Source organism: Aquarana catesbeiana, linkage group LG03, assembly GCF_042186555.1.
Source record: "Aquarana catesbeiana isolate 2022-GZ linkage group LG03, ASM4218655v1, whole genome shotgun sequence".
Lineage (NCBI taxonomy): Eukaryota > Metazoa > Chordata > Amphibia > Anura > Ranidae > Aquarana > Aquarana catesbeiana.
In genome coordinates, this window is record NC_133326.1 from 469,280,316 (window position 1) to 469,307,587 (window position 27,272).

Genomic DNA, 27,272 nt, shown 5'->3' on the forward strand with positions numbered 1-27,272 from the left:
TAACATACATAGCTATAATACATTTTATATGGCTATAGGTCAGCTTTAAAGCCCTGAACATTGTTTAAAATGAGATATTAGATTTATTGCACAAATCACGGAAGGGTCTAGATTTGTAGAGTAAACAAGCTTGTTGTTAATGTAAAGGTCAGTAGTTTTGACAGTCCATAGCTGAATCTTTATGAATTCCAAAACTGTCCTAAATCCAGAGCTAACAGCTCCATAGTAAAAACATAAAGTAAAGAAGGACACGCCTTTCTTGTTAATAGATAGGTTTCTGACTCCCCACTTACACACAACCCAGGACTAGGTAACACATACAGTAATCAGTCCCATTATATAAGTTTAACCTAAACTACACTTTTTTTTTTATAGTACAGCCTAAAGTTATTCCTTTTCAGTTACGTGAAAAAACTTTTGCAGCTTCAAAATGGGCCACCACTTTGGTTTTGACTTTGTAGCAGGGATGTGTACATCACAAGACTGGCTGTGGGCCAGGTAATTTAGTAAACATATATGTATTTTAACTGTGTATTTAGAATTTGCCTGGGGTTCCGCTTTAATGTGAACCTAACTCTAAAGCAGAACACCAGCCAAAAAAACAGGAAAGAAATGAATAGACTATTCATATAAACTAACAAAACCAGCTCTTGCTGCAGCATTCAATTTCAGTTGAGAGATTTTCCCTGTAGTACCTTTTTGCTGCCACTAGATGCACTTAGTCAGCATCATTTAACCCACTTCCTCTGAGCCCAGGTATTCCTGGACCCGCCCCAGCCTGTGACTGGACACTAAAAGGTGAAGCACAATAATATGCTTATCTCTTGGTTAATCTGGTTTTTCATCCTTTCAGCATGCTTCTTGTCAGCATACAGACTTATTGGCTGCATGTGCTGCTTCTTACTCTCACACTCAAGTTCTACAGGCTTTTTGGGCTGATTGCTATTGTTTCTCACTAGACAAATTGCCAATAGGTTTGGAAGTCCATAGCACTGAATGGTTGGAATATAATATGTGAGATTTTCCCATGTTTGGACTCAGGCTGTATGTAGAGCACAGCAGAGCATTGCAGATATTGAGGCCATAATGATAGATATAATGGTAATAATCAAGTTGGACATTTTTATTCAATATACAGTAATATCCTCACTACATGTATACATTTTTTAGCACCGCAGTATACAGGGGTGCAATTTTTTGTGAATACTTGGTAAATTAAATATCTTTTATTGTTGGAGAATGGTGGGCAGCATAGTGACTAAGTGGTTAGCACTTCAACCTAGCAGCACTAAGTTAGTCGGTTTGAATCCCAGCCACAGCACTACCTGCATGGAATTTGCATGTTCTCCCCCTGCCTGTGTGGGTTACCTCTGGGTACTCCAGCTTCCTCCCACACTCCAAAGACATGCTGGTAGGACCATTGTCCCTAATATTTTATTTATGACTGTGTTAGGGACCTCAGATTGTAAACTCCTTTAGGGCAGGGACTAATGTAAACCTATAATACATATATGTAAAGAGTTGCGTAAAGTGACAGTGCTATACAAGTACGTGAAATAAATAAAATAAAAATAATGCCTAGCTACTATATACCGACAATGGGTCACTTTATGATGCACTTAATAAAAGTAGTGACTAATCAGGTGTGTTTACCTCCTTCCGTGTTGCCACATCTCTTAGCCTGACCACGCCATCTTTTATTTCCTGATCCCCAATAATGGCCACCAGGGGAATCCCTGCACTCTCACAATAGTGCAGTTGTGTAAGTAATTTAGGATTCTTCTTGTACAGCATTTCCGCCTGTGTGGAAGAAGGAAAGACATGTCTGTTACTTAAAGTCTATGCTTGAAAAACTTTTTTCGAAGATAGGGTGCAAGTTCCATTTATAAACCATGTACCATTCCTAATCACTAAAAATATTCTCTGGGTTAATTTTTGTAGTGCTAACAATCACTATCCTATTTTACTTTTCTCTTTATAAACATTTAAAGAGCGACAGATTCAGTCAACTGCTGAGACAAGAAAAGCCATGAGTGGTGACAAAAGACTATCACACTGATCAGTGAGTCCCAGACATTGCTATGAATGCCACATTTTAAAAAAAGAACTCAAAACAGCTTGTATCTAAAACCAACAATGTGTAACAAATCATTAACAGGGTAATTTTTGTGATGTGTGCAGGTTGGTTATTGTTATAATGTTGTTCCTGTGGAAATTGTCTATTTTGTTAATTTATGTGTTATGTTATAAATCAGGGGAGTTCAACCTTTTGAAGATCGAGGGCCACTTAAGTGATTTGGTAACTGGTCGCAGGCCACAATGAAATGAAACGATTCAGAATTTCGAACAGTAGATAACACTAGTTTGAATACTACGTTGTTTATTTTTTTTTGAATGTCTATTTGAGCGTTTGCAGGAGGAAAATGCAAAGGATCAGTTACTGTATATACAACACCCCCCCGTCCAAGTGTAAACCTGGAGCATGGGACAGGGTCGCCATTGCAATCTCTGATGCTACATAAGTGGTTGAGGGGTGTGTGGTAAAAACATGTCTCAACTATGGGATTTTACTGCTTCCAAATTGCAAATGTAAACGAGCCCTTACTGTCCTAAGCCCCCTAAAAGGCTGTTTTCACACTGATGCACTGCAGGTTAACTGCACCGTGGGTGCAGCACAGCACAGTGCACCTGCAGCACTCCTGCGGGTTAGCTGCTCTTTGCAATAGACTTCTATTGTATCTTGCAGGTGTGGTGCATTTTCTGAAAGTCAGGAGTTTTGATGCACTTTCAGAAAGCCCACAGGATATAATGAAAGTCTATGGCTCATTGCAGCTAACCCGCAGGAAAGCCACAGATGCACTGCGCTGCACCCGGTGCTAATAAACGGATTTTTAAAACAGCTTACCTGGAAAATCCTTTTCTTTGAGTACATCATGGGACACAGAGCATCATAATAATGACTATGCGGGTTACACGCTTACCTTTAGGTGATTGGACATTGGCAACCAATAGTAAGACGGTTCCACCCATATAAGCCATCCTATACCGGAAGTACTTCAGTTTTGTAGCAAGCAATGACGATCCCAGAAAGAGGGGAGGGACCTCTGTGTCCCGTGAAGTACTCGAAGAAAAGGATTTTACAGGTAAGCTGTTTTAAAAATCCGTTTTTCTTTATCATACATCATGGGACACAGAGCACCATAATAATGACTATGTGGGATGTCCTAAAGCAAGGCACCTGAGGGGGGGAACACAATATCCCTAAGCCCCAACGGGCCTGAGACTATAAAGCTGCCTGCAACACGCTGTGGCCAAAAACAGTCTCCTTTTGAGATCTAACATAACATCTGTTAAAACCTGGTGAACGTATGAACTGAAGACCAAGCGGCCGCTTTGCAAACCTGAGCCATAGACACCTGTTGGCGTACTGCCCATGATGCACTAATCCCTCTAGTGAAGTGTGCTTTTAAATCCCACGGTGGAACCCTGCGCTTTAATCCATACGCCTGGATAATAGTCTGGCGAATCCACCTGGATATAGTTGAACTTGTTGCCAGCTGTGCTTTCTTAGGACCCTCTGGCAAGACAAAAAAACAGTCAGTCTTCCGAAAGGGAGCTGACATTTTCAGGTAAACTTTGATCGCCCTCACCACATCCAGTGAGTGAAGCGACCTTTCCTCCCTAGTCTTAGGGTTTGGAAAAAAGGAAGGTAAAATGATATCCTGATTCAAATCAAACCACCTTCGGTAGAAAATACGGACGAGGGCGCATGACCACTCTGTCCTGATGAAGAATCAAAAAAGGTTCTTAGCAAGAAAGGGCGGCCAATTCTGACACCCTTCTAGCCGATGTTATAGCCACCAAAAAAACAATTTTTGGTCAATAGGACAAAAGGAATATGCCTAATAGGTTCAAACGGTTGATTCTGTAAGGCTGACAGTACCAAATTTAGGTCCCAGGGACATAAAGGTGGTTTAACTGGCGGCCTCAAGTGTGTTACTCCCTTGACAAAGGTTCGCACCAAAGAATGGGATGCAATTGGTCTTTGGAGAAAAAACGATAAGGCCGAAATCTGTCTTTCAATAGTCTGGTCTCAATAGCCAAGCCATCAAATTCAGCAACCATAAAGAACGATGGAATAGGGGGCCTTGAGACAACAGGTCTGGACGGCATGGAAGGACCAATGGGTCCCCTACTGCCAACTTCACAATCTCCGAGTACCAGGATCTCCGGGGCCACGCTGGGGTCACTAGGATCACTGGTTTTTGTTCCTCCTGTACTCTGCGTAATAAGTGCGGCAGGATTTGGATTGGAGGGAAGGCATATATCAGAGAATACTGATCCCCAGGAACTACTAATGCGTCTATCCCGACAGCAAGCGGATCCTTGGTCCTGGATATAAACCTGTCCAGCTTGGCATTGAATCTGGATGCCAGCAGATCCACATCTGGGGTCTGTAGAAAAACCTTGTAGGAAAACCTTGGGATGCAGGGACCATTCCCCTGGCAACAACTTTTGGCGACTTAGGAAATCTGCCTGCCAATTGTCCATCCCCGGGATAAACACTGCCGAAAGAAACGGCACATGTTTTTCTGCCCAAGTCAATATATGATTTACTTCTCTTTGGGCCGCCCGATTCCTGGTACCTCCCTCGTGGTTGATATATGCCACTACCGTGGAGTTGTCGGACTGGACTCTGACAGGAAGACCCCGCAATCTGGATGTCCGGAATCGCAGAGCCAGACGAGCTGCCCGAATCTCCAATAGATTGATGGGCAAGGTCTATTCTGTCTGTGACCATATTCCTTGAACAGACGCCTCCTCTAGGACTGCTCCCCAGCCGAGAAGACTGATGTCTGTAGTTACGACTTTCCAGGCTACTGGTGGGAAAGATTTCCCTTTTTTCAAATTGCTGGTTCTTAACCACCAAGAGAGGTTCCATAGTAGATAGAAACCATAGGTTGATCCAAGGTTCGAGTCGACTTGTCCCAGGCTTTTAGAATACTGTTCTGGAACACTCTGGAGTGGAACTGTGCATATGGCACTGCATTGAAGGACGACACCATCTTGCCCAGTAACCTCATGCACAGCCGAAAAGAAGGCGTTAGTTCTTTTTTCACCTTCGGGACGAGTTTCACTATGGAGACGACCTTTAAGGGGGGCAGAAACACCTTTTCTTGGGCGGTGTCTAAGATCAGACCCAGATACACCAAGGCTTGGGGTTGGACAAAGAGCTGACTTGTCCACATTTAGAATCCAACCTAGGCGTTGTAAAACCCGTACTTTTCTTGACACGTTTGCACCAGTATGGGGCGAGAGCAATCCCTTAGGAGAAGATCGTCCAGATATCTTACTACGGAGACCCTCTGAGACCTTAGGGAAGCCAACAATAGGGCCAGAATCTTTGTGAAAACCCTGGGGGCCGTGGCTAGACCGAATGGTAGTGCCACGAATTGGAAATGACTGCCCTCTACTGCGAAGCGTAGGAACCTCTGATGTGGACTGAAGATCGGCACATGAAGGTACGCGTCCTTGATATCTATGGACGCTAAATAGTCTCCTTTCCTCAGAGATTTTATTATTGATCGAACCGACTCCATGCGGAAGGATCGGACGTCTACAAAGAGGTTGAGGGCCTTGAGGTCCAAAATGGGCCTTACTTCCCCATTTGGTTTTTGTCCGGTGAATAGGTTTGAGTAAAACCCTCTGAATCTTTCCTTGTGCGGAACTTTTACAATTACCCCCTGCATCAGCAGATGCTGTAAGGCTAGGAATAGGCATATTCTTTTTTCTGGATCCGACAGAACCCTTGAGTACAGAAACTGATTTGGGGGGATTTCCCGGAACTCTATTCTGTAACCATATTTCACAGTGAAAATGACCCATCGGTCTTAAACCAGTTCTTCCCAGGCATCCACAAACAGCCGAAACCTGCCCCCCACCCGTGAGAGCGTGGGCGCCCCTTCACAAGGTAGACTTGGAGTTGGGCTTGGGTGGCTTTTGGGTCCAGGGCTTCCTCTGACCCTGGGGTCTTTTAAACACAGACAGCTGAGGCCGTCGATACCGCTTAGGGGAAGAAGCACTAGGTCCTGGAGCACTGGGAATTTTATAAGAGGGTTGCCTCCCCTTCTTTAACAGGGAGTAGGGCACTCTTTCCTCCAGAGATCTTTTGGATATATTTATCCAGATCCTCGCCAAACAGGCGTTCTCCATGAAATGGAAACGCTGCGAGTAGCCTTTTGCATGGCGTCTCAGCAGACCAGTTCTTTAGCCACAAGACTCTGCGCATATGGATTGACAGTAACACAAAACGAGACATCTGCTGGATTGAGTCCTTCAATGCGTCCACTGCAAAACATAAAGCATGAGGAATCTCCGACAATTCCTCGGCAGATTCCTCCTGGCAAGGCAGGTTCTTTACCAACCTTTTAAAACGATCCTTTAGGGATTGGCAAATCCCAATCGCTGCTACTGCTGGCTGAACTGCTGCACCAGCCACCGAAAAAGAGGCTTTTAATAAGGACTGTAGCTTTTTATCAGCCAGATCCTTAAATATCTGGGCATTATCCACTGGGCAGGTTAAAGTTTTATACTGAAGAAATGGCAGCGTAAACCAAAGGTGTCCCTCATTTCTTCCTGAACTTCTCCTCCATAGGATAGAAGATAGAAAACCTCTTTGGAGGTAAGTATATCCTGTCAGGGTGATTCCAGTCCGCGTAGACCACCTGCTCCAGTAATGGATGCAAAGAGAATGCGTGGAAAATTTGCTGAGGGTGCAAAGATCCCAAAGTAGAACAGGAGAGTCCAGACCCCTGAGCCGGGGGTAACTTAAACCCAATTCATACCATCTCAACCAGAGATTGGACAAACAATTCTTGGGAATGGGAGGCTGAAATTGGCTCTTCAGAGCCGGAGTCATCAGCCGAGGATTCTTCAGCCTCTCCTTCCTCCCGGTCTTTTATGACCACCTCTTCCAAATCCTCTGCCCACTCTGGTTCCAGATCACCTGGACCCATCTGGCTATAAGAGTCCTGGTGCTCTAGTGACTCTCCACTTGGCCCAGGCTCAGGGGAGGGAGATCTATTACGCTTCCTCCCCCCCTGTGTTACAGAGGCAATCATGCCAGCTATTTTGCCTTCAAGGCCCGCTAAGGCAGATGCCAAATCATCCTTTGTAACATAAGCCGAGGCAGGTATATTGGTAGTGGCCACTATGCCTGACAAATGCAATGGCTCAGCCAGGCCAGATGCCGCAGGTCTTTCAGGAGAAACTGAGGCTGCATCAGCATGGGGTCGGTCTCCTGTTTTTAAAAGAGGTACTCTTGCCCCTGTGCTTGCCTTGTTCCCTATACCTCGTTTTCTGGAAGACATTGCTTACAAATGAGGAAAAAGACCTGCAGACTCACGTGCCCAATATCGCTCTGTGCTGTCCACGCGCACGCCAGGCGCTCTCTCCTTATAAAGGCTTAGCCTGAGAGTGAGCGCGCGTGCCCACGTGATCAGCGGCATGCCCGCCACATGGCGCATGCGCCGTCCTGACGCATGCAGCGCATCCACGATCCACGACAACGACGGCGCGCACACACACACGCTGGCGGCGCACACGCGGCGCATGTGCACACTCGCGCACGCCTGCCCAAATGCGCACCATACCGGCCATCTGTAATCCCAGACACAGGTTTTAAGGTTTACCAGCAGGTTCTTACAGAGGGAAATATATATATAAAGTTCCCCCAAAGGGAGTACTCAACATCCCAAGCAGCAGGGCCTGTTTTACTAGGCCCAATCTTCACCCATCACGGCAGGTAGTGCCTCTGAGGACCTTCAAGGACCGGGTCCCCCATTTCTTGGGGTCCACACCCCTGGACCTGTAAAGCACCCTTTCTGGTTTACCTTGGGCAAGTTTGACCAGGAATACAAACTTAACAAGGGTCCAGTGCCTATATAGGACACATTACAAGCAAAACCTCGTTCTTGAATCGAGGCTCGGGTACCATCCACTTTAGCTTTGTTATGTCATCCCAATGGATCCGATTATAACGTCCTCACTGGGACATCTTTGAAGAATTTTGAAGAGCTTCAACAGCCATGACCATCACCTTCAAGACACTGGCGAAAAAACTGAGGTACTTCCGGTATAGGTGGGGTTATATGGGAGGAACCGTCTTACTATTGGTTGCCAGTGTCCAATCACCTAAAGGTAAGCGTATAACCCACATAGTCATTATTATGGTGCTCTGTGTCCAGTGATGTACGATAAAGAAATGCCCATTCCAAAAGCTCAAGTGTATGTGTTGTTTAATATAATAACAAACTTTTCCTCCTCTAGCTTCTGGTGGCATTGCTCTCTAGGTTGCTAGAAGGATCCCAGGCAAAGTGCAATAGGTATCACTGCACCTGGGACAGGGGCTGGTGCTACAGAGGAAGCATTGGCTTATGTGGCTCCTGCTCCCTTCACAGCCTCCTGCTTCCTCCGCCGGTGCCAGTTTGATGCAGTCTGATGCTCAGGGATGGTGGGTCGGCAACCCATTGTTCGCGATCTGGGCTTGCCAACCCACCATCTGAGAATATGGACATGCACTTCCCTGGTTTGAGGTCACGGCCACATCAGGGGACTTAGCGGGCCACAGGTTGAGCACCCCTGTTGATGAAATTATCAGCAAAGTGGTACAGTGGGGGAGAACAGGGGTCAGGGAATCTATGAAAAATCTGTAAAGATTTAGGGTTATAAAGTCATCAGGGCTTAGTCTGGCTACTGAGGGGTAAACGCATATACTCTGACAAAGGCGGGCAAGTGCGGCCCTCCAGTTGTTGCAGAACTGCACATTCCATCAAGCCTCTGTATCTGGGAGTCATGCTTGTAACTGTCAGTCTTGGAATGCCTTATGGGACATTTAGTTCCACAACAGCTGGAGGGCTGCAGTTTCCCTCCCCCCCCCGCTCTGGAGTCTGGCGATTACAGGATTAATGCACATTATCTTAAGGGCTTAATGCATTTTGGAGACTGGTCACCAAGGTATAATGGACAACGACGGGATAATGCTGGAGACTTGCTACCAAGGGGTAAATGCATTGCTGGGAAAGGATCAGCTACCAACACTGTTCTTTTGCTTTCAATCACTCTGTGAAGACTGATAAGACTTGCACAAGCAAGAGGATTAGCAAAGCACCATCATATAACAAAAGTATAGGCACCACTAGGTGCAATTTGGTATCTCCAGATTTTTTTTTTCTGTTTCAATTGTTTTTATTGAATGTTTCCTGCAGAACACGAAAAGAACATTACAAAACCGAGCTGCGAACAATCCTCGCAAGACACTGTATATTCAACATACATATATAACAAACATAAAGGAAGGAGGACATAAAAGGGCCATGACAAGTACAATATGCTAACCATAGTGACTCTTGTAGTCCCATACAAATATGGAGATCAAACATGTGATAAAAAGCTTCATAATGTAGACCCATAATGTCTTAAGGGATGGAAAACAGCCATCGCCTAAACAATTTATCAGGTCCACCTATGATATCTGTAAAGGCTATGAGGTATAAAACATCAAAAGTATGTGACCACTAAGAGGAGATTCTTAACAATGAGAGAACTTTTAGCTTATGTTGAAAGAGGGGGGTAAAGGGACCGGTCATAGGACTCCATATCTTAGAAAGGAAAAAAAAAAATAAAGGAAAAAGGAGAAAGAGAAAGGTGAGGCGAGTCCGTCCGGGGATCTACCGCCACCTGGTCCTGGGGTCAGCCTTGTGTATTGGGGACCTGCAAATAGGCAAGCTAAGAAGACCATATTTTATCTAAGATTGATTGTTTATCTCGCAAGATGCTCATTAATTTTTCGTTTAACATAATCACGTGAGTTTACCTTTCATTATGGCTATGCCTAAGGCTGGGCTTTTCCAAGCCGTCGCAATAGCAATTTTGGCTGCTAAAAACATAAAATTTATTAAGGTCTGTGTGTATCTTGGGACATTCTCAACTGGTTTGTTCACAAGGGCAATTCCTGCATCTTTAGTAACATTAACCATCTCCATGCTATCTATGAAATATTATGGAGAGCAAATCCCTCTATGATCATGGTAGTCCCCTATAACGGTAGAGTCCCCTTATGCAACCACCAGCCAAAGCCCTCAGATTGCATACCAGGTGGAAATAGGGGACCAAAAAGAGGAGCCACAGGTGTGTGGGCTGAGCGCAGGAGCCATCTCCTACAGCTCATGTCCCATAGATGTATTGAGTGGGAAAGCGTAGGGCACAAAATCGCTTTACGATGTTTCGATGGGGTCCATAGGATTAAATCCATTGGAAGTGGGGAGCAGGTTTGGGGTTCTAGGGACACCCAATATGGCCTATAGTGCTTACTATGGAGTTGGCACAGTTGAGCTAGCTGTACCACCACATAGTATTTCCTAAAAGCTGGTACTCCCAGACCACGCGCTTCCTTGGGAGCGTACATCATGACCCGAGCTACCTGCGACCCTTTCTTCCCCAGATGAATTGGAAAATGCTTGATTGCAATTGTCGTGTTGCATTAACAAGAACCTGGACAGGCAATGTCCCAAAATAATATAACAGTCTAGGTAGAATTGTCATCTTTACTGAGACTATTCTACTCATACAAGATAAGTTCACATCAGGTCACTTCTTGATATCTCCAGATTTTTAAAATGTAGCTGCTGTTCTTGCAGAAAAGCAAGAATTTTGGCACTTGCAGTAACCCAATGTTGACTGTGCTAAAGCACACTCTTTGGCAGAACACAGTTCATAGAAGATAGTTTTGGTCCTGCACTGCATTTTGGGGCTATAGAAGGAACAACCTAGTTTCCATGTGGTTGTATGTATGTGTACACGACTCCTCTTGCTCAGAACAAATCTGCTGATACAAAATACAAATACTGCATGGCTACCTCTTTGTATCTCTGTAGCATGCCAGCTTTCTGTATCACCAATTGTAGTCAATCTTTCAAGGCAAGTTTTATCATGATTGGTGGTTATGCTAAACATTTTAGCACTAGGGATGGCTGAGGGGGGAATATATTTCCCGCATTACTAACAGCCGGAAGCAGTCTGTGCGGTCGCTGGGGGAGTTGGAGGGTGAGCTGGGGGACAAGGAGGCTAGATATGTTGCTGCTCCTACCCCCCTCAACTACGGGGCCTGGCAATATGCGCTTAGGGCGGTTGAACTTTGTAGGATAGGAATGACCAAGAAATCGATGCTCAGTAAGGCCCAACGAGTTTTCAAGTATGGAGATAAAAATGGCAAATTGTTGTCATGGTTGTCTTGAGGGCAATTCGCTAGTACTCATATTGGGAGCATCCGGGATGAGGGAGGAGTCCCCTTTACGAGCCCTGATGAAATCCTTGCTAGATTTATGCGCTACTATAGCTCCCTTTATTCCACTAGGGTGGATTATGGAATATCGGATCTCCGGGCCTACTTGGATGGGGTGGAATTTCCTACCCTGTCCCAGGACGCCAGTGAGAAGCTAGAACGAGATATTACCCTGGAGGAGGTCCAGACCGCTATGGCCCAAATGCAACCTGGTAAAACCCACGGTGCAGATGCCATTCCGGTCGAATTCTATTCCACGTACCAAGAACTGCTCGTTCCTAGGCTCACCATGCTGTTCGCTCAGTTCAACCGATTTCCTTAATTAATGTTGACGCAAAACTTCTGGTCAAATTATTGGCCAACCATCTGGCACAAGTCCTGGATGAGCTCATCCATGTGGATCAGATGGGGTTCATGCCCGGCAAAGGCACCAATATCAATTTGAGAAGGCTGCATCTCAACCTGTCCATTCCTCATGATAATGCTGGGACCAGAGTCATTGCCTCTCTGGATGGCGAAAAGGCATTTGACTTGGTTGAGTGGGGCTACCTTTGGGAGGTACTGGGTAGATATGGTTTTGGCCCCCAATTTTTACGCTGGCTGCAGTTACTCTATCAAAAGCCCTCAGCTTGTATACAGACCAATGGTAGGATTTCCGAGCGGTTTCCGCTGCAACCTGGCACACGCCAGGTATGTCCCCTTTTTCCCTCCCTTTTTGCCCTAGGGCTGGAACCCCTGGCCATCCTACTTAGGGCGTCCCGGGGGTGGACTGCGGATTGGCCCCTTGGAGAAGGTGTCATTATACGCCAACGATGCCCTGTTGTATTTACACCATGTGGACTCCTCCCTGCGGGCTGCTCTGGAGCTCTTCGACGAGTTTGGCCACTTCTCAGGGGTCCGAATAAATTGGACTAAGTCTGTACTTTTTCCTTTAGACCCCATGTCGCGGGCCACTGCGGCTACCACCCAACTACAGTGGGTTAAATACCTGGGAATTCGGGTGAGCCGAGAACCCTCTGATTTTTATGAGCTCAATCTGCACCCTGTATTACTACAGCTGAGAGCTAGATGTGCCTCTTGGGGGACTCTCCCACTTAATTTGTTAGGGCGTATTAACCTAATTAAAATGTTTTTTCTCTCCAAGTTTAATTAGAAATTAGAAATTCCCCAGTGTGGATTCCGAGCATATTCTTTAAAGAACTTGATAGCTGTATTAGGACCTTTATTTGGGGGGGCTCCACTCCCCGATTGGCACGATTCACCCTATGTCTTCCTGTGCGGTGCGGGGGATTGGCGTTGCCCAATTTTCGGGTATACTACTGGGCGGCCGTTCTGGTTTCAGTCCGCTGGTGGTTTGTCGGCTCCAGGGTCAATGCTGCGGTATGCCTCGAGGCGGCTCTTTTGGGTGACCTTGGGAACCTAGTGTATAGGGGGCCTGGGGCTTACGCCAATCTCCGCTTCCGTCTAGGACGACGCTTATGCCCCGTACACACGGTTGGATTTTCCGACGGAAAATGTGTGATAGGACCTTGTTGTCGGAAATTCCGACCATGTGTAGGCTCCATCACACATTTTCCATCGGATTTTCCGACACACAAAGTTTGAGAGCAGGATATAAAATTTTCCGACAACAAAATCCGTTGTCGGAAATTCCGATCGTGTGTACACAAATCCGACGGACAAAGTGCCACGCATGCTCAGAATAAATACAGAGATGAAAGCTATTGGCCACTGCCCCGTTTATAGTCCCGACGTACGTGTTTTACGTCACCGCGTTTAGAACGATCGGATTTTCCGACAACTTTGTGTGACCGTGTGTATGCAAGACAAGTTTGAGCCAACATCCGTCTGAAAAAATCCCAGGATTTTGTTGTCGGAATGTCCGAACAAAGTCCGACCGTGTGTACGGGGCATTAGAGTGTGGGGGGTTGCTAGGAAGAGGTTTCATAAACCAAACCTGTGGTCACCCTTTCAAACTCTATGGGGTAATCCTAATCCTCCACACTTCCGTACAATCCTGGACCCAAAGGTATGGGCAAGGTATGGGATGAGGGCTCTTTGAGATATCATGCCAGCAGGGACGTTCACCAATGCCAGGAGCCTGGCGGACAAGATGGGTGAACTAGAGATACTGTTGTACAAGGAGGATTTGGATTTTGTGGGAATTTCAGAGACCTGATTCAACAGCTCTCATGATTGGCTTGCAAACATTCAAGGATATACCCTTCATCGCAAGGATAGAGAGGGTAAAAAAGAGGCAGGGGTATGCCTACTGTATATATAAAGAATAATTTACAAGTAAATGTGAGAGATGACATCACCAAGGGAGCTAGGGAGGAGGTGGAATCCTTATGGGTAGAGCTCCAAAGGGGTGAAGCTAAGGGGAAAATAATACTGGGAGTATGCTATAGGTCCACTAACCTGAGGGAGGAAGGGGAGACAGATCTCGTATCACAATCTGGATTAGCAGCAAGGATGGGAAGTGTTATCATAATGGGGGATTTTAATTATCCAGACAGACTGGGCGGAGGGAACCACGCATTCATCTAAGGCTTGCCAGTTCCTAATTGTCTTGCAGGACAATTTTATTGGTCAGATGGTAGACGCACCAACTAGAAATAAAGCGTTACTGGATCTACTGATCACCAACAATACAGACCTGATCACGGATGTGGAAATACGGGGCAATTTGGTTTGGGTAACAGCGATCACAGGTCAAGTATAAATCACACAAATAGGAAACATAAGGTGAATACAAAGACACTGGATTTCAAAAGAGCCAACTTCCCTAAACTATGAACCTTGCTAGAAGGCATAAATTGGGATAAAATCTTAGGAACAAAGAACACGGAGGAGAGATGGGTTTGCTTTAAGAGCATATTAAATAAGGGCATTAGCATATGTATCCCATTGGGTAATAAATTTAAAAGAGCGAACAAAAGTCCTGGATGGCTTAACTCCAATGTAAAAATGCATATAAAAGCAAAGGAGAAGGCCATCAAAAAATGCAAGGTTGAGGGGATCATCATCAGCATTCAGACTTTATAAAGAATGCAACAAGAAATGTAAGGGTGCAATAAGGACAGCTAAGATAGAATATGGAAGACACATAGCGGAGGAGAGCAAAAAAAATCCCAAGAAATTCTTTAAGTATGTAAACAGTACAAAAGGGAGGGCAGACCATATTGGCCCCATAAAGAATGAGGAAGGACATCTGGTTACAAAGGATGGGGAGATGGCGAAGGTATTGAATTTATTCTTCTCCTCAGTCTTCATGAGGGAATCGGGGGGGCTTCAGTAACCAAAACTGCACTGTTTATCCTCATGACACATCACAGGAAGCACTTTCATGGTTAACAGAGGACAGAATTAAAATTAGACTTGGGAAACTTAACATTACTAAATCACTGGGACCAGGTGGCTTGCACCTGAGGGTACTTATGGAACTCAGTCAAGTAATTGCCAGACCATTGTTCCTAATTTTTACTGACAGTCTACGGACTGGAATGATACCAGCTGATTGGAGAAAAGCCAATGTAGCCCCAATATTTAAAAAGGGCCCAAAATACATTCCTGGGAATTACAGACCAGTTAGCCTAACATCAATAGTATGTAAACTCTTGAGGGGATGATAATGGACTATATACAAGATTTTAGTAATGAGAACGGTATCATTAGCAGTAATCAGCATGGATTCATGAAGAATCGTTCTTGCAAAACCAATCTATTACCCTCTATGAAGAGGAGAGTTGCCATCTAGATAAAGGAAGGCCCGTAGACGTGGTGTATCTGGATTTTGCAAAAACATTTGACACATTTCCCCATAAATGTTTACTGTACAAAATAAGATCCGTTGGCATGGACCATAGGGTGAGTACAGTACATGGATTGAAAACTGGCTACAAGGGCGAGTTCAGAGGGTGGTGATAAATGGGGAGTACTCGGAATAGTCAGAGGTGGGTAGTGGGGTCCCCCAGGGTTCTGTGCTGGGACCAATCCTATCTAATTTGTTCATAAACGACCTGGAGGATGGGGTAAACAGTTCAACCTCTGTATTTGCGGAAGATACTAAGCTAAGCAGGGCAATAACTTCTCCGCAGCATGTGGAAACCTTGCAAAAAGATCTCAACAAATTAATGGGGTGGGCAACTACATGGCAAATGAGGTTCAATGTAGAAAAATGTAAAATAATGCATTTAGGTGGCAAAAATATGAATGCAATCTATACACTAGGGGGAGAACCTCTGGGGGAATCTAGGATGGAAAAGGACCTGGGGGTCCTAGTAGATGATAGGCTCAGCAATGGCATGCAATGCCAAGCTGCTGCTAACAAAGCAAACAGAATATTGGCATGCATTAAAAAGGGATCAACTCCAGAGATAAAACGATAATTCTCCAGCTCTACAAGACTCTGGTCTGGCCACACCTGGAGTATGCTGTCCAGTTCTGAACACCAGTCCTCAGGAAGGATGTACTGGAAATGGAGCGAGTACAAAGAAGGGCAACAAAGCTAATAAAGGGTCTGGAAGATATTAGTTATGAGGAAAGGTTGCGAGCACTGAACTCTGGAGAAGAGACGCTTGATATGATTTCAATATACAAATACCGTACTGGTGACCCCACAATAGGGATAAAACTTTTTCGCAGAAGGGAGTTTAACAAGGCTCGTGGCCACTCATTAAAATTAGAAGAAAAGAGGTTTAACCTTAAACTACGTAGAGGGTTCTTTACTGTAAGAGCGACAAGGATGGGGAATTCCCTTCCACAGGCGGTGGTCTCAGCGGTGGGCATTGATAGTTTCAAGAAACTATTAGACAAGCACCTGAACGACCACAACATACAGGGATATATAATGTAATACTGACGTATAATCAACAACATAGGTTGGACTTGATGGACTTGTTTCTTTTTTCAACCTCACCTACTATGTAACTTCTGACAAGTTTTCCTGACACCAAGAGGTAAAAAGGTGATAGGAGAGGGACCTCCAGCAGATTGACAGCCTCAGCTCTGTTCCTGTGTGAAAGGGGGGGGTGTTCCTTTCCTCCAGTCAGCTCTCAGCTCTCCTTACTGATCTCTGCAGAGTGAAACTTTAGCTCCCTGCTTTCTGAAGTCTAAGATGAACTGTGGTAAATTCTGCACTTTGAATGGCTGTAGAGAAGAGAGGGATTTAGATAAACAGGTACAACTTATGTGGGAAGATTTGTTGTGTCTCAGTAGGGACTACCTACATTCCCAGGCATTGATGCAGAAAGATGAATGCTGTAGGAAGAGGAGATCCTCCAGATCATGTAACTTACTGCAGTGATTAGTTACAGGGAAATGGTAGATTTAGTTTTGGGGGGGATGGAGACAGTGGGGCTTTAACAGTGAAAAAGAAATGATGTGAAGTATATTGTATCAATCAGAGTTTAGGTTTCAACAGTCCAGAGCAGAGCACACCGAGGCTTTCTTATAAATACTGCATGGTCAATGAAATTGCATTTGTGTGCGGTTTATGCTTTCCCATTAGAAAAAGCCCATGACTAAGCCCTGCGGGCGGGGCAAAGTGTCAGGGGCATGACATGGATGGAGTCTAGGTTGAGGCTGCTTCCACTCTTTACATAAGGGTTTTGTGTGATGTGTGGCTCCCGGGACTTCTTTTCTTTCTTTACTGACTTCTATGGAGCTAAGACAAGCTCTTTTCTTGCCTGCCCTCCCAGCGATTGTCAGCATATAAGAACCTACCCTGTTTCCCCGAAAATAAGACCTAGTGTGATTGTCGGTGATGGCTGCAATATAAGCTCTACCCCCCAAATAAGCCCTAGTTAAAGTCCTTGTAGGTCTTATTTTCAGGGTAGGGCTTATTTTTGGGGAAACAGGGTAGGGCTTATTTGGGGGGTAGGGCTTATATTGCAGCCATCACCAACAATCACACTAGGTCTTATTTTCGGGGAAACAGGGTACTAGAGCCTGAAGCAGCACCCTCAATTTCTTTGTAAGGGTATAGAGGTCCCAGGGTAGATCTGTTACGATAACAACTGAAGTCGAAATACAAGGTGTTTACTCATTGGTTATTATCAGTGCATTGTATGGTTTCCATGTTCAGAACATGCCCATAGCTTCCTCTTCCAGAACAGTCTGAACAATAAAAAGGTGATTGCTTAGTAGCTGTAATAGCAATATTATAAGAATGCAGCAATGTTAATGGTGTTTTGGTGAGTTCAGCTATCTTACAAAGACCGTCCGCAAAACTTGTCTTTGCTTGATTCAGGCAAGGTATAGAGGTCTCAGGGTAGATACGTTACTATAACAACTGAAGTCAGAATACAAGGTATTCATTTATTGGCCATTATCAGTGTATTGTATGGTTTCCATGTTCAGAACATGGCCATGACTTTTACTTCAAGAGCTTGTATGAACAATAAAAAGGTGATTGCTTAGTAGCTGTAATAGCAATATTATAACGTTACTATAACAACAAGTAAAAAAAGAAAGAGGTTTATGGTGAAGAGTATACTCACTTTAATCCCGAAATTCCACAGCATAGTAAGAAGTTTCATTCTCTCCTCTAGGTGCTTTGCTTGAGCTGTTGCCACTAGTACTTGGGTTTCAGTAGTTCTGATTTTCTCACCTGACTCCTAAAGATAGGGTAGTGGGTACATTACTAGCACAGAGACATATGAGTGTGGCAAAGCTATAGCTAAACAACACAGATGCTGTAGTATGTGAGAAAGCATTATTGAGTAAAGATTTACACATCTCTATACATGTCGCCTATATCCATCATGGGAAGCAAATGCAAAAATTAAATGGGATAATTGCCCAACTCTTATACTCACAGGGTTGCATCTCCCTTCATGGCCTTCTCAGGTCTGCGGGTTGAACTTGACACTTGAAGCTCCCTCCAGATCAAGTACTTTCAGATCCATAGCTCTACCCTACTCCATACCCTGGAGCAATTGTGTTTAAGTGGGTTAGCTCTCAATGGCCTACTTTTCAGATCTATAAGTGGCTTCACAATGATCATCTCACTGGGCCCCTTTTGCTTATTCTAGGAGAAAGAACTCTGCCAGACATTGGTCTCTACCAGGCTCCAGGATCTGGCTATAAGCTCCTATCCTGCTGGTATTATACCCCAGTGAAACTCTACAAAATCTTTGTAGATACCATCCCTGTGTTGGTGATGTTCTAAATCTGAGGCCACTTTACTACATTCAAACTTTTTTTGTTAAAGCGGAGTTCCAGTCATTTTTTTGTTTATTAAAAGTCTGTAGCAGGTGACTTTTAATAAACACACACTCACCTGTCCCACAATCCAGCGGTGCACTCACCTTGCAGCTTCACAGCCGGGTGCCCACTGCGCATGCATGAAAAGCGCTGCCCTCTGTGTCTGGTCCCAAAGTCTTCTAGGACCTGACATGTGTCCCAGAAGACTTTGGGAGGGGGGAAGGAGAACTTCCGCTTCCGATTGCCTAAGGCAGTGGTTCTCAACCTTCCTAGTGCCGTGACCCCTTGATAAAATTTCCCAAGTTGTGGGGACCCCTAACAGTAAAATTATTTTCCTAGGTTGTCAGCACCCAAGGCAAGACAAGTAATTTGTGCTTCTAACCCATGGACATTTAGCGCTTCCTGAGTCCCTTCCACTCGTACAGTATTAAAACCCCTTATGGTACATTTTAGAATGTACCACTCTTTCTCTTTGTTCTGCTTTTATCTCTCTATCCTAATTTCTTGTTTTTTTTTCCCCCATCCCTCTCCCTAGCCGTCTTTCTTGTTCTCTTATTCTTTCCTCTCCCTTTTTCTTTGTTCCTCCCCCTCTTTTCCTCTCCCTTCCATGGGGGGGGGGGGGGGGGGGTAATAGGATGAGTGGCAGTGCTGGCGGGGAGTTGGGATGAGTGGCAGTGCCAGTGCTGGTGGGGGGTGGGATCAGTGACAGTGCTGGGGAGGGGGGGGGGGGGGGGGAGTTCTGATCAGCCAACTTAGGTGCTCTTGATCAAGGTCATCTGGTTATCTGAGAACTGTAGTGGGGACTTTTAATGGCAACACTATTCACAGGTAGTGTTACCGACTTTGTGGTGTCTCGTAGCAGTGACATCTATGCCGAAATCAGGAGATTGGGTCCTGCTGGGCGGCCGCGAAAAGGCTGGGAGAGCAGCGTGGAACAGCCCAGGATCTGGTGACCCCTGGCAAATCGTCATTCGACCCCCAGGTTGAGAACCACTGGTCTAAGGTCACTGGAATGGAAGTGGGAGCAGGTACCTGTCAAAATTGGGTACCCGCTCCTCCCCTCCTCCCAAAAAGCTCAGTTTCACAAACAGGAGCCGGGGACGTGGCCTTAAATCGGAAGTTCCACTTTTGGGTGGAACTCCACTTTAAGCCTCTTCCTTAACATAACAAAAATGACTGACATGCAACCTCCTGACAATCTTACCTACCTTTTTCCTACATTTGAACCATATGGACCCGATCACATCTTAAAAGTTCTTACCTATACACCTGATCAACACAATCGCACACCCCTACTATATGGAATTGGTGTACTGCTACAGCATGAAGGACCTAATTAAGTTACTTTAGGACCAAGATGAAAAATTACAACTCAGCTGGTACTAGGGTTGCATCGATACCACTTTTTTAAGACTGAGTACAAGTACCGATACTTTTTTCAAGTACTCGCCGAGTAATTTTTTTTTCAGCCCTGTTGTGGTGGGGAGCGGGGTAAGATATCAGGGGTCTAAACAGAGAAAAGGAAAGGGACTGAGGACACAGATTCCCCAGTCCCTTTCTTTGCAGGCTCAGCTGCACTAAAAATGAATGAACAGGAGACAGAGGCTCCTCTCCATTCATAAACGGAAGCATCGTAAACACAGGTTACGATGTTTCAGTTATGATGAATGGACAGAGGCAGTGATCACTGACTGTTCATTCAGAAAAGGAATGAGCCGGTAAATGACAAGTGCTCGTGCAAATGCTCGGTATCGGCACCGATACTAGTATCGGTGCAACCCTAGCTGGTACCCATGGCTACTATTTTGATACTCAGAACAATGCAACCTTCTCACGACCTGGGCCATCTTCTTTAAGGCAAGGCAAAAGGGGCAGCTGCCCTTGGCCCCATCATTGTTGTGGGGCCCAAAGCAGCTGTCTCATATTTGCCAACTATCCCAGTTTAAATTCCTTTGTCCCTTGAAGTTTTAGCCCCGTGTTGTGTCTCAATATCTCAGTGTGAAGTGCTGCTACTAATGCTGCCCAGCTCTGCCCTATTGCCATTTACAGAGGAGTCACCTGCAGACCCTGTGTTTACATGCAAATAACTGGCATTGATATGTAAATTGTGGCGGAATTGACATGTAAATAGCCGCAGACCGTGACATTGATATGTAAATAGAGGCGGCATTCATATGTATATCATGTCCCCCTGAGGTTATATCCACCATCACTTTTGCCGAATGCTGCCCACTAGGGAGGTAAAGGAGCATGCTGGAAAGTCCTGACTACAACTGTGCTCAATAAGCCTAACATCAGCCTATTCTGCAAAGGTAAGCAAATTGGAGGTGGAACCCTTTTCAAAATAACAAGGTGCCACAACCCTGTGAATTTTGGTGCATGTGAATACGCACATCTCACCCGATGTGTGAGAGTGTCATTAACAATTGATGGCACTGCTGTGTATCTGCTGAAGGGAAGCACGTTTCTGCGGTGTCAGGAAAGCAATTTTGGATGCGTTCCCGACACACACAAATGTGAACGCAGGCTAAATGTCTCAGTTACATTGGTGGTCAGTGTAAATCTTCTCATTACATTGGGGATTGGTGTAGAATCCTTTCATTTACACTAGTGGCCAGTGTGAAGGTTCCCCTTACATTGGTGGTCAGTGTAAATCCCTCCTTACATTGGTGGTTACTGTGAATGCTCCTATTACATTAGTGGTCAGTGTAAATCCCCATTATATTAGTGGTCACTGTAGAAACTCCCCTTTATAGTGGTAATCGTTGAAAAAACCCAAACTTGCATTTGTGGTCAGTTTAAAATCCTTCCTTACATTGGTGGTCAATGTAGAAGGCCCCTTCAAATTGGTGGTGAGTGTAAATCCCCTCTTACATTGGTGGCCAGTATAGAAATTCCCCTTTTTTGGTGATTGATGTAAAATCCCCCATTACATTGGTTGTCAGTGTAAATTCTTCATTACATTGGTGATCAGTGTACATTTACCTTAACATTGGTGGTAAGTGCAGAAATACCCTTACACTGGTGGTCGGTGTAGAAATGTCACCTTACATTGGTGGTGAGTACAAGTTGGTTGTCAGTGTAAATTCCCCCATACACTGTTGATTTGTGTAAATGCTCCTTTTACATTGGTGTCAGTGTAGAAATCCCCTTTAATATTGGTGGGTAGAGTAAACTCCCCTGTTACATGGTGGTCAGTGCAAATTCCCCCTCACATTGGTGGTCATTGTAAATTCCCCATTACATTGGTGGTCAGGGTAGAATCCCCCACTATATACTTGCCAAAGATTTCCAGCTTTACTCTACATGATTCAGAATTTGCCACAGTGTACTGTCTCCTAACTAATCCCATACCCCACCACTGCCACTGGGCCCAAGAAAATGTTTGCCCAGGGTCCAGTCAATATTAAAGACGACATTTAAATATGTAAACATGCTTAATCCAACAACTAGATGCCACATGTTTTAATAAATTGTTCCTCTTTTTTCCCTAAAGTAGAAGTTCACCCTAATACTAAAATCTCTAAATCTACTGGAATCAACAACCTAAGACTAACCTACAGTGGGGACGGAAAGTATTCAGACACCCTTACATTTTTCACTCTTTTGTTATATTGCAGCCATTTTCTAAAATCATTTAAGTTCATTTTTTTCCTCATTAATGTACACACAGCACCCCATATTGACAGAAAAACACAGAATTGTTGACATTTTTGCAGATTTATTAAAAAAGAAAAACTGAAATATCACATGGTCCCAAGTATTCAGACCCTTTGCTCAGTAATTAGTAGAAGCCCTCTTTTGATCTAATACAGCCATGAGTCTTTTTGGGAAAGATGCAACAAGTTTTTCACACCTGGATTTGGGGATCCTCTGCCATTCCTCCTTGCAGATCCTCTCCAGTTCTGTCAGGTTGGATGGTAAATATTGTTGAACAGCCATTTTTAGGTCTTTCTTGCTCAATTGGGTTTAAGTCAGGGCTCTGGCTGGGCCATTCAAGAACAGTCACGGAGTTGTTGTGAAGCCACTCCTTCATTATTTTAGCTGTGTGCTTAGGGTCATTGTCTTGTTGGAAGGTAAACCTTTGGCCCAGTCTGAGGTCCTGAGCACTCTGGAAAAGGATTTCATCCAGGATATCCCTGTACTTGGCCGCATTCATCTTTCCCTCGATTGCAACCAGTCGTCCTGTCCCTGCAGCTGAAAAACACCCCCACAGCATGATGCTGCCACCACCATGCTTTACTGTTGGGACTGTATTGGACAGGTGATGAGCAGTGCCTGGTTTTCTCTACATATACCGCTTAGAATTAATGCCAAAAAGTTCTATCTTGGTCTCATCAGACCAGAGAATCTTATTTCTCACCATCTTGGAGTCCTTCAGGTGTTTTTTTTAGCAAACTCCATGCGGGCTTTCATGTGTCTTGCACTGAGGAGAGGCTTCCGTCGGGCCACTCTGCCATAGAGCCCCGACTGGTGGAGGGCTGCAGTGATGGTTGACTTTCTACAACTTTTTCCCATCTCCCAACTGCATCTGTGGAGCTCAGCCTCAGTGATCTTTGGGTTCTTCTTTACCTCTCTCACCAAGGCTCTTCTCCCCTGATAGCTCACTTTGGCCGGACGGCCAGCTCTAGGAAGGGTTCTGGTTGTCCAAAACGCCTTCCACTGTGTGGCTTTCCTAATCAAGTCCAATCAGTATAATCAAACACAGCTGGACTCAAATGAAGGTGTAGAACCATCTCACGGATGATCAGAAAAAATGGACAGCACCTGAGTTAAATATATGAGTGTCATAGCAAAGGGTCTGAATACTTAGGACCATGTGATATTTCAGTTTTTCTTTTTTAATAAATCTGCAAAAATGTCAACAATTCTGTGTTTTTCTGTCAATATGGGGTGCTGTGTGTACATTAATGAGGAAAAAAAATGAACTGAAATGATTTTAGCAAATGGCTGCAATATAACAAAGAGCCCTGTAAAGAAGAAATCACTATACATACCTTTTCTGAAGCTGCTCCAGTCTGGTCACACACTGAGCTGTCAGTGGTGGCTTCTCTGTTGAGGCGGGTGCAAAGGAGGCAGCCGACAACAAAAGCCCCATAGTAAGTCTATGGGTGACGTCACTTCCCAGCTGTTGTCAGCTGTCTCTTCTGCAGAGCTTCTGCCGCTGAGGAGACCGGATTGAAGCGGCTTCAGAAAAGGTATGTAAAGCAATTTCTTCTTTACAAGGCTAGATAGGTTAGTCTTAGATTAATGATGCCAAGAGATTTAGAGATTTTAGTATTAGGGAGAATTTCCACTTTAAGGAGATGATCTAGGCCTGAGAGAACTCCCCTTTTGTGCTGATTCAAACCATGTATGGGAAGGCTGAACCCAAATTGTACCCAAATTGATTGACCGATCAACTTGGGAACAACCAGCCTGTCAGATTTTACATGCAATTATTGCTAGCGGCTACTGATAGCCGCTAGCAGTAATCGCCATGTTCTCCTGGCGGGGACAGCTCTCCCTGCCTCCCCGCCAGGAGAAAACAATGGCTCAGCGGAACGGATATCCCCATCAACACTGACTGTGTGGATATGGGAATCCAGAAAATCGCTTCATCTATGGCCAGCTTAACTCTCTTCCCCAACACTGAGCCTACACAGGATGACTTACACTCCTCTATTATCTGAGATAGACAAAAAAAATCCTTACCTGGATGAACATTAAGACCTCTCCGCAATGCTTCTGAGGAAAGTTCTTATATTGTCTTTTAAAAATCTCACTGTCTGAATTGCCTATTTTGCTTGTACAATACGTACTGTTACTTTTGTCATGATTTCATGCAAAAATCTTTATAAAACTTTGAACAGAAAAAAACAAATAAATAAAAAAAAACTGGCATAAAATACAATATATTTCCTACAGTTTGTTTTTATACCTCTGCTTTTTTCTCTGCTATAGAAAAGATCCTTTCTATGCCAATGCTGATTCCCACGCATGGTACTTTTCTGCCTTTAGCATCAAACTTGCCCACCAGTTCATCATAACGACCCCCAGCTGCCACGCTGCCAATGCCAATTGCCTGATTCTGTGATGTTTTATCACTGAGCAGCACGGCTTCGTATATTACTCCGGTGTAATAATCTAACCCACGGGCCAAACTGATGTCAAAAACAATCTAAGGGGAAAAAAGATATTATTAGGAGACACATGGAAAACAGAACGAACAGCAAGTACTCTGTCTTTATTAAACATTTATTTAAAAAGTGAAATTCTTAACCGCATCTACTGTACCTGTAAATATCGCTTAAAAAAACCAAAAACAAATAAAAAAAAAAGACAAATTTAATTGTTACATTGTTTCTTTTTTCCTCCTGTGCCACCCTATGTTATATTTTTAATAACCACACTACTGATTGCATGCATCCACACTCACACTTGTACTCTGGAGACAGAAGTTGGTGTGCCTGACCGAGTCAATTATAGTGCACTGCTAGCTCAAACTCTGATACCTAATAAGCAGTCATACACACAGTGCACAATTGCTAAAACAGGAAATTAAAAGTGAAACTATGAAAATGGAGGTTACTAATACGATGTCTATCTGACTGAATATTTACTTTTGTGACTTCAGTTGGGTTTTAAAGAAGCCATCCTGGTTCGTCCATATCTTCCTATGAATCTGAAGTGAGGTTACGGACACCATACTACATGCAGCGCTGTTCCTGTGGCCCGCTGGGAATCTCCCTTCTGACATTTTTTTTAGGGCAAATAAAACCTTCAGTAAGCTGTAAAGGAGGTGGCCTCTATGTAGTACCTGCCAACCATCTGCCATGCCTGACCACCACTTATCTCTATCCACTGGGACCAGCTGCTGGCAGCAACAAATAGGTTGTGGGACAGCATGCACAGTAGTTCGTTCCATGCCTCTGCTGTCCTGCACATTGCAAAATCACCCTGAAACCACTACAGTCTGGCTCCTGCTATTTGTTTCCTGTAGCCTTTCCCTTAAATGGATTGTAAAGTCAGAAGGTTTTTTTTTTTTTTATATTATCTTTTCCAATAAAGGTTTTTTGAACTTAATGCATTCTATGCATTAAGATATGCATTAAGGTGGTTTTGCAATGTGCAGGGCAGCAGAGGCATGGAATGAACTACTGTGCATGCTGTCCCACAACCTATTTGTTGCTGCCAGCAGCTGGTTCCAGTGGATAGTGATAAGTGGTGGTAGGGAATTGAAGATAAAGAAATTGCATATGGTAAGAGAATTTGAGTAAGCAAATGTTTTTATTAAAAAAAATGCAATTTCCATTGATATCATTATGTCAAAACATGGCCTACAGATGAAGGTGCAACTGCTGTTGCAGCCCATCTTTAGACTTGGCTCTTTACCTGGCCACCCAGGTCTGTTATGGCATGACCGATGCTGCTAGAGTCCAATGAAAGCAGCAGGTGGGGATGCTGTCCTCAAAAAGAGGACAAGCCATACGGTATTTGTACTGCTTCTAACAAGGGCAATTTACCAGTAAATGAGAATTGCACAAAGCCCTTTTTCGTTAGTGCTAAATGACCATTGGCTGCTAATACTTGTCCTTTGTCAGTTTTCTTTAGTTAGGAGGAATTTCAATGTAGGGCCAGCCACATAAATAGATGTTTTTCTGTTGCAAGCAACAGCAGTATGTTAGTTTTCTCTAGCAAAGCTAAAAGAGAAGGTTTTTTTTTTTTTTTTAATTTCCCCTTAATTTCATACTTACCTAGGTGGATGCAGCATCGGTCCGATGCTGCATCTGTCCCCCGGCGTCTCTGTACTGAGAACCAAGCCATCAAACATTGCTGATTGGCTCGGTTTTCTCAACTCCCTGAGCGGAGAGCTGCTGAATGTCAATCAGCAGCTTCCCTCTCTGCTCCTCCACACTCACTGGAGTGCAGAGCTGTGGAGGAGCGGGGAGCAACCGTCTCAGTCTCCTAGCGGCACGCTGAGAGACTGCGACAAGCATCAGTCCAGGCACCTGGCAGATCCAGACTTTATTGTCGCAATGACACGGTGCCTGGACTGATTTCAGTGACGTCAGCAGAGAGTGGACTTCAGACCGCTCTCGGCTGAAAACAGGTCACAGGAGTGCAAAATGAATTGCACTCCCGTGATCCAAAAGAGAAGCCCAGCCAAACAAGCCCAGGCTGGACTTTTCCTTTAAAAACCTGCCTGCTAGCAGAATTGTCTATCTGTTGAGAATTTATTGTTTTTAAGTAAATATAAAGTGGAACAAAAGATCAAGGCACAATCATTGTATTCATTCTATAAGCAGGGAACATTGCTGCTTATAATGTACATATATGATTGCAAAGTATACAACAAAGCAGGGTTTTTAATACATTAATGCACATTAATTATATTAAGATGAACTCAAGTACATTTCTTCTCTACATAAGGCTGCAAGTAATGTATTTTTTGTTTTTATTTTTTCCATATAAAATGTGTGTGCATCTTTAAATTCAAGAAAAAGTACCTTGGGTACAAACCTTGTCTGTCACTCCAAAGATTTCCAGGTATTGGTGCAGCAATTTCAAGTCATTCAAAGCTTCCATAGCCAGCATGTTCTGTGACACCAGAGGGTTTTCACTTAGTTGCTTTATCAGGGACAGATCACCTGAAGGTGGAAATCATCTGAAGATGTAATACTCATAAAAATAAGCCAAATTAAACACTTATTGTATTATCAAATGTGACAAACTGGTGGAA

The 27,272-nt window shown here is 44.3% G+C and overlaps 1 protein-coding gene across 2 annotated transcripts in view; it reads right to left on the bottom strand.

Moving 5' to 3' along the window:
- LOC141132479 (histidine--tRNA ligase, cytoplasmic-like) overlaps window positions 1-27,272 on the bottom strand; it is a 217,167-nt gene that overhangs the window by 5,738 nt on the left and 184,157 nt on the right. For both annotated transcript variants that reach the window (XM_073620878.1, XM_073620879.1), the window contains 4 exons: window positions 27,053-27,180; window positions 24,471-24,710; window positions 17,845-17,961; window positions 1,654-1,800 (listed from right to left, as the gene is read on the bottom strand). In XM_073620878.1, the coding sequence (XP_073476979.1) occupies window positions 1,654-1,800; window positions 17,845-17,961; window positions 24,471-24,710; window positions 27,053-27,180 (632 nt within the window). The remainder of the gene's footprint in view (window positions 1-1,653; window positions 1,801-17,844; window positions 17,962-24,470; window positions 24,711-27,052; window positions 27,181-27,272) is intronic.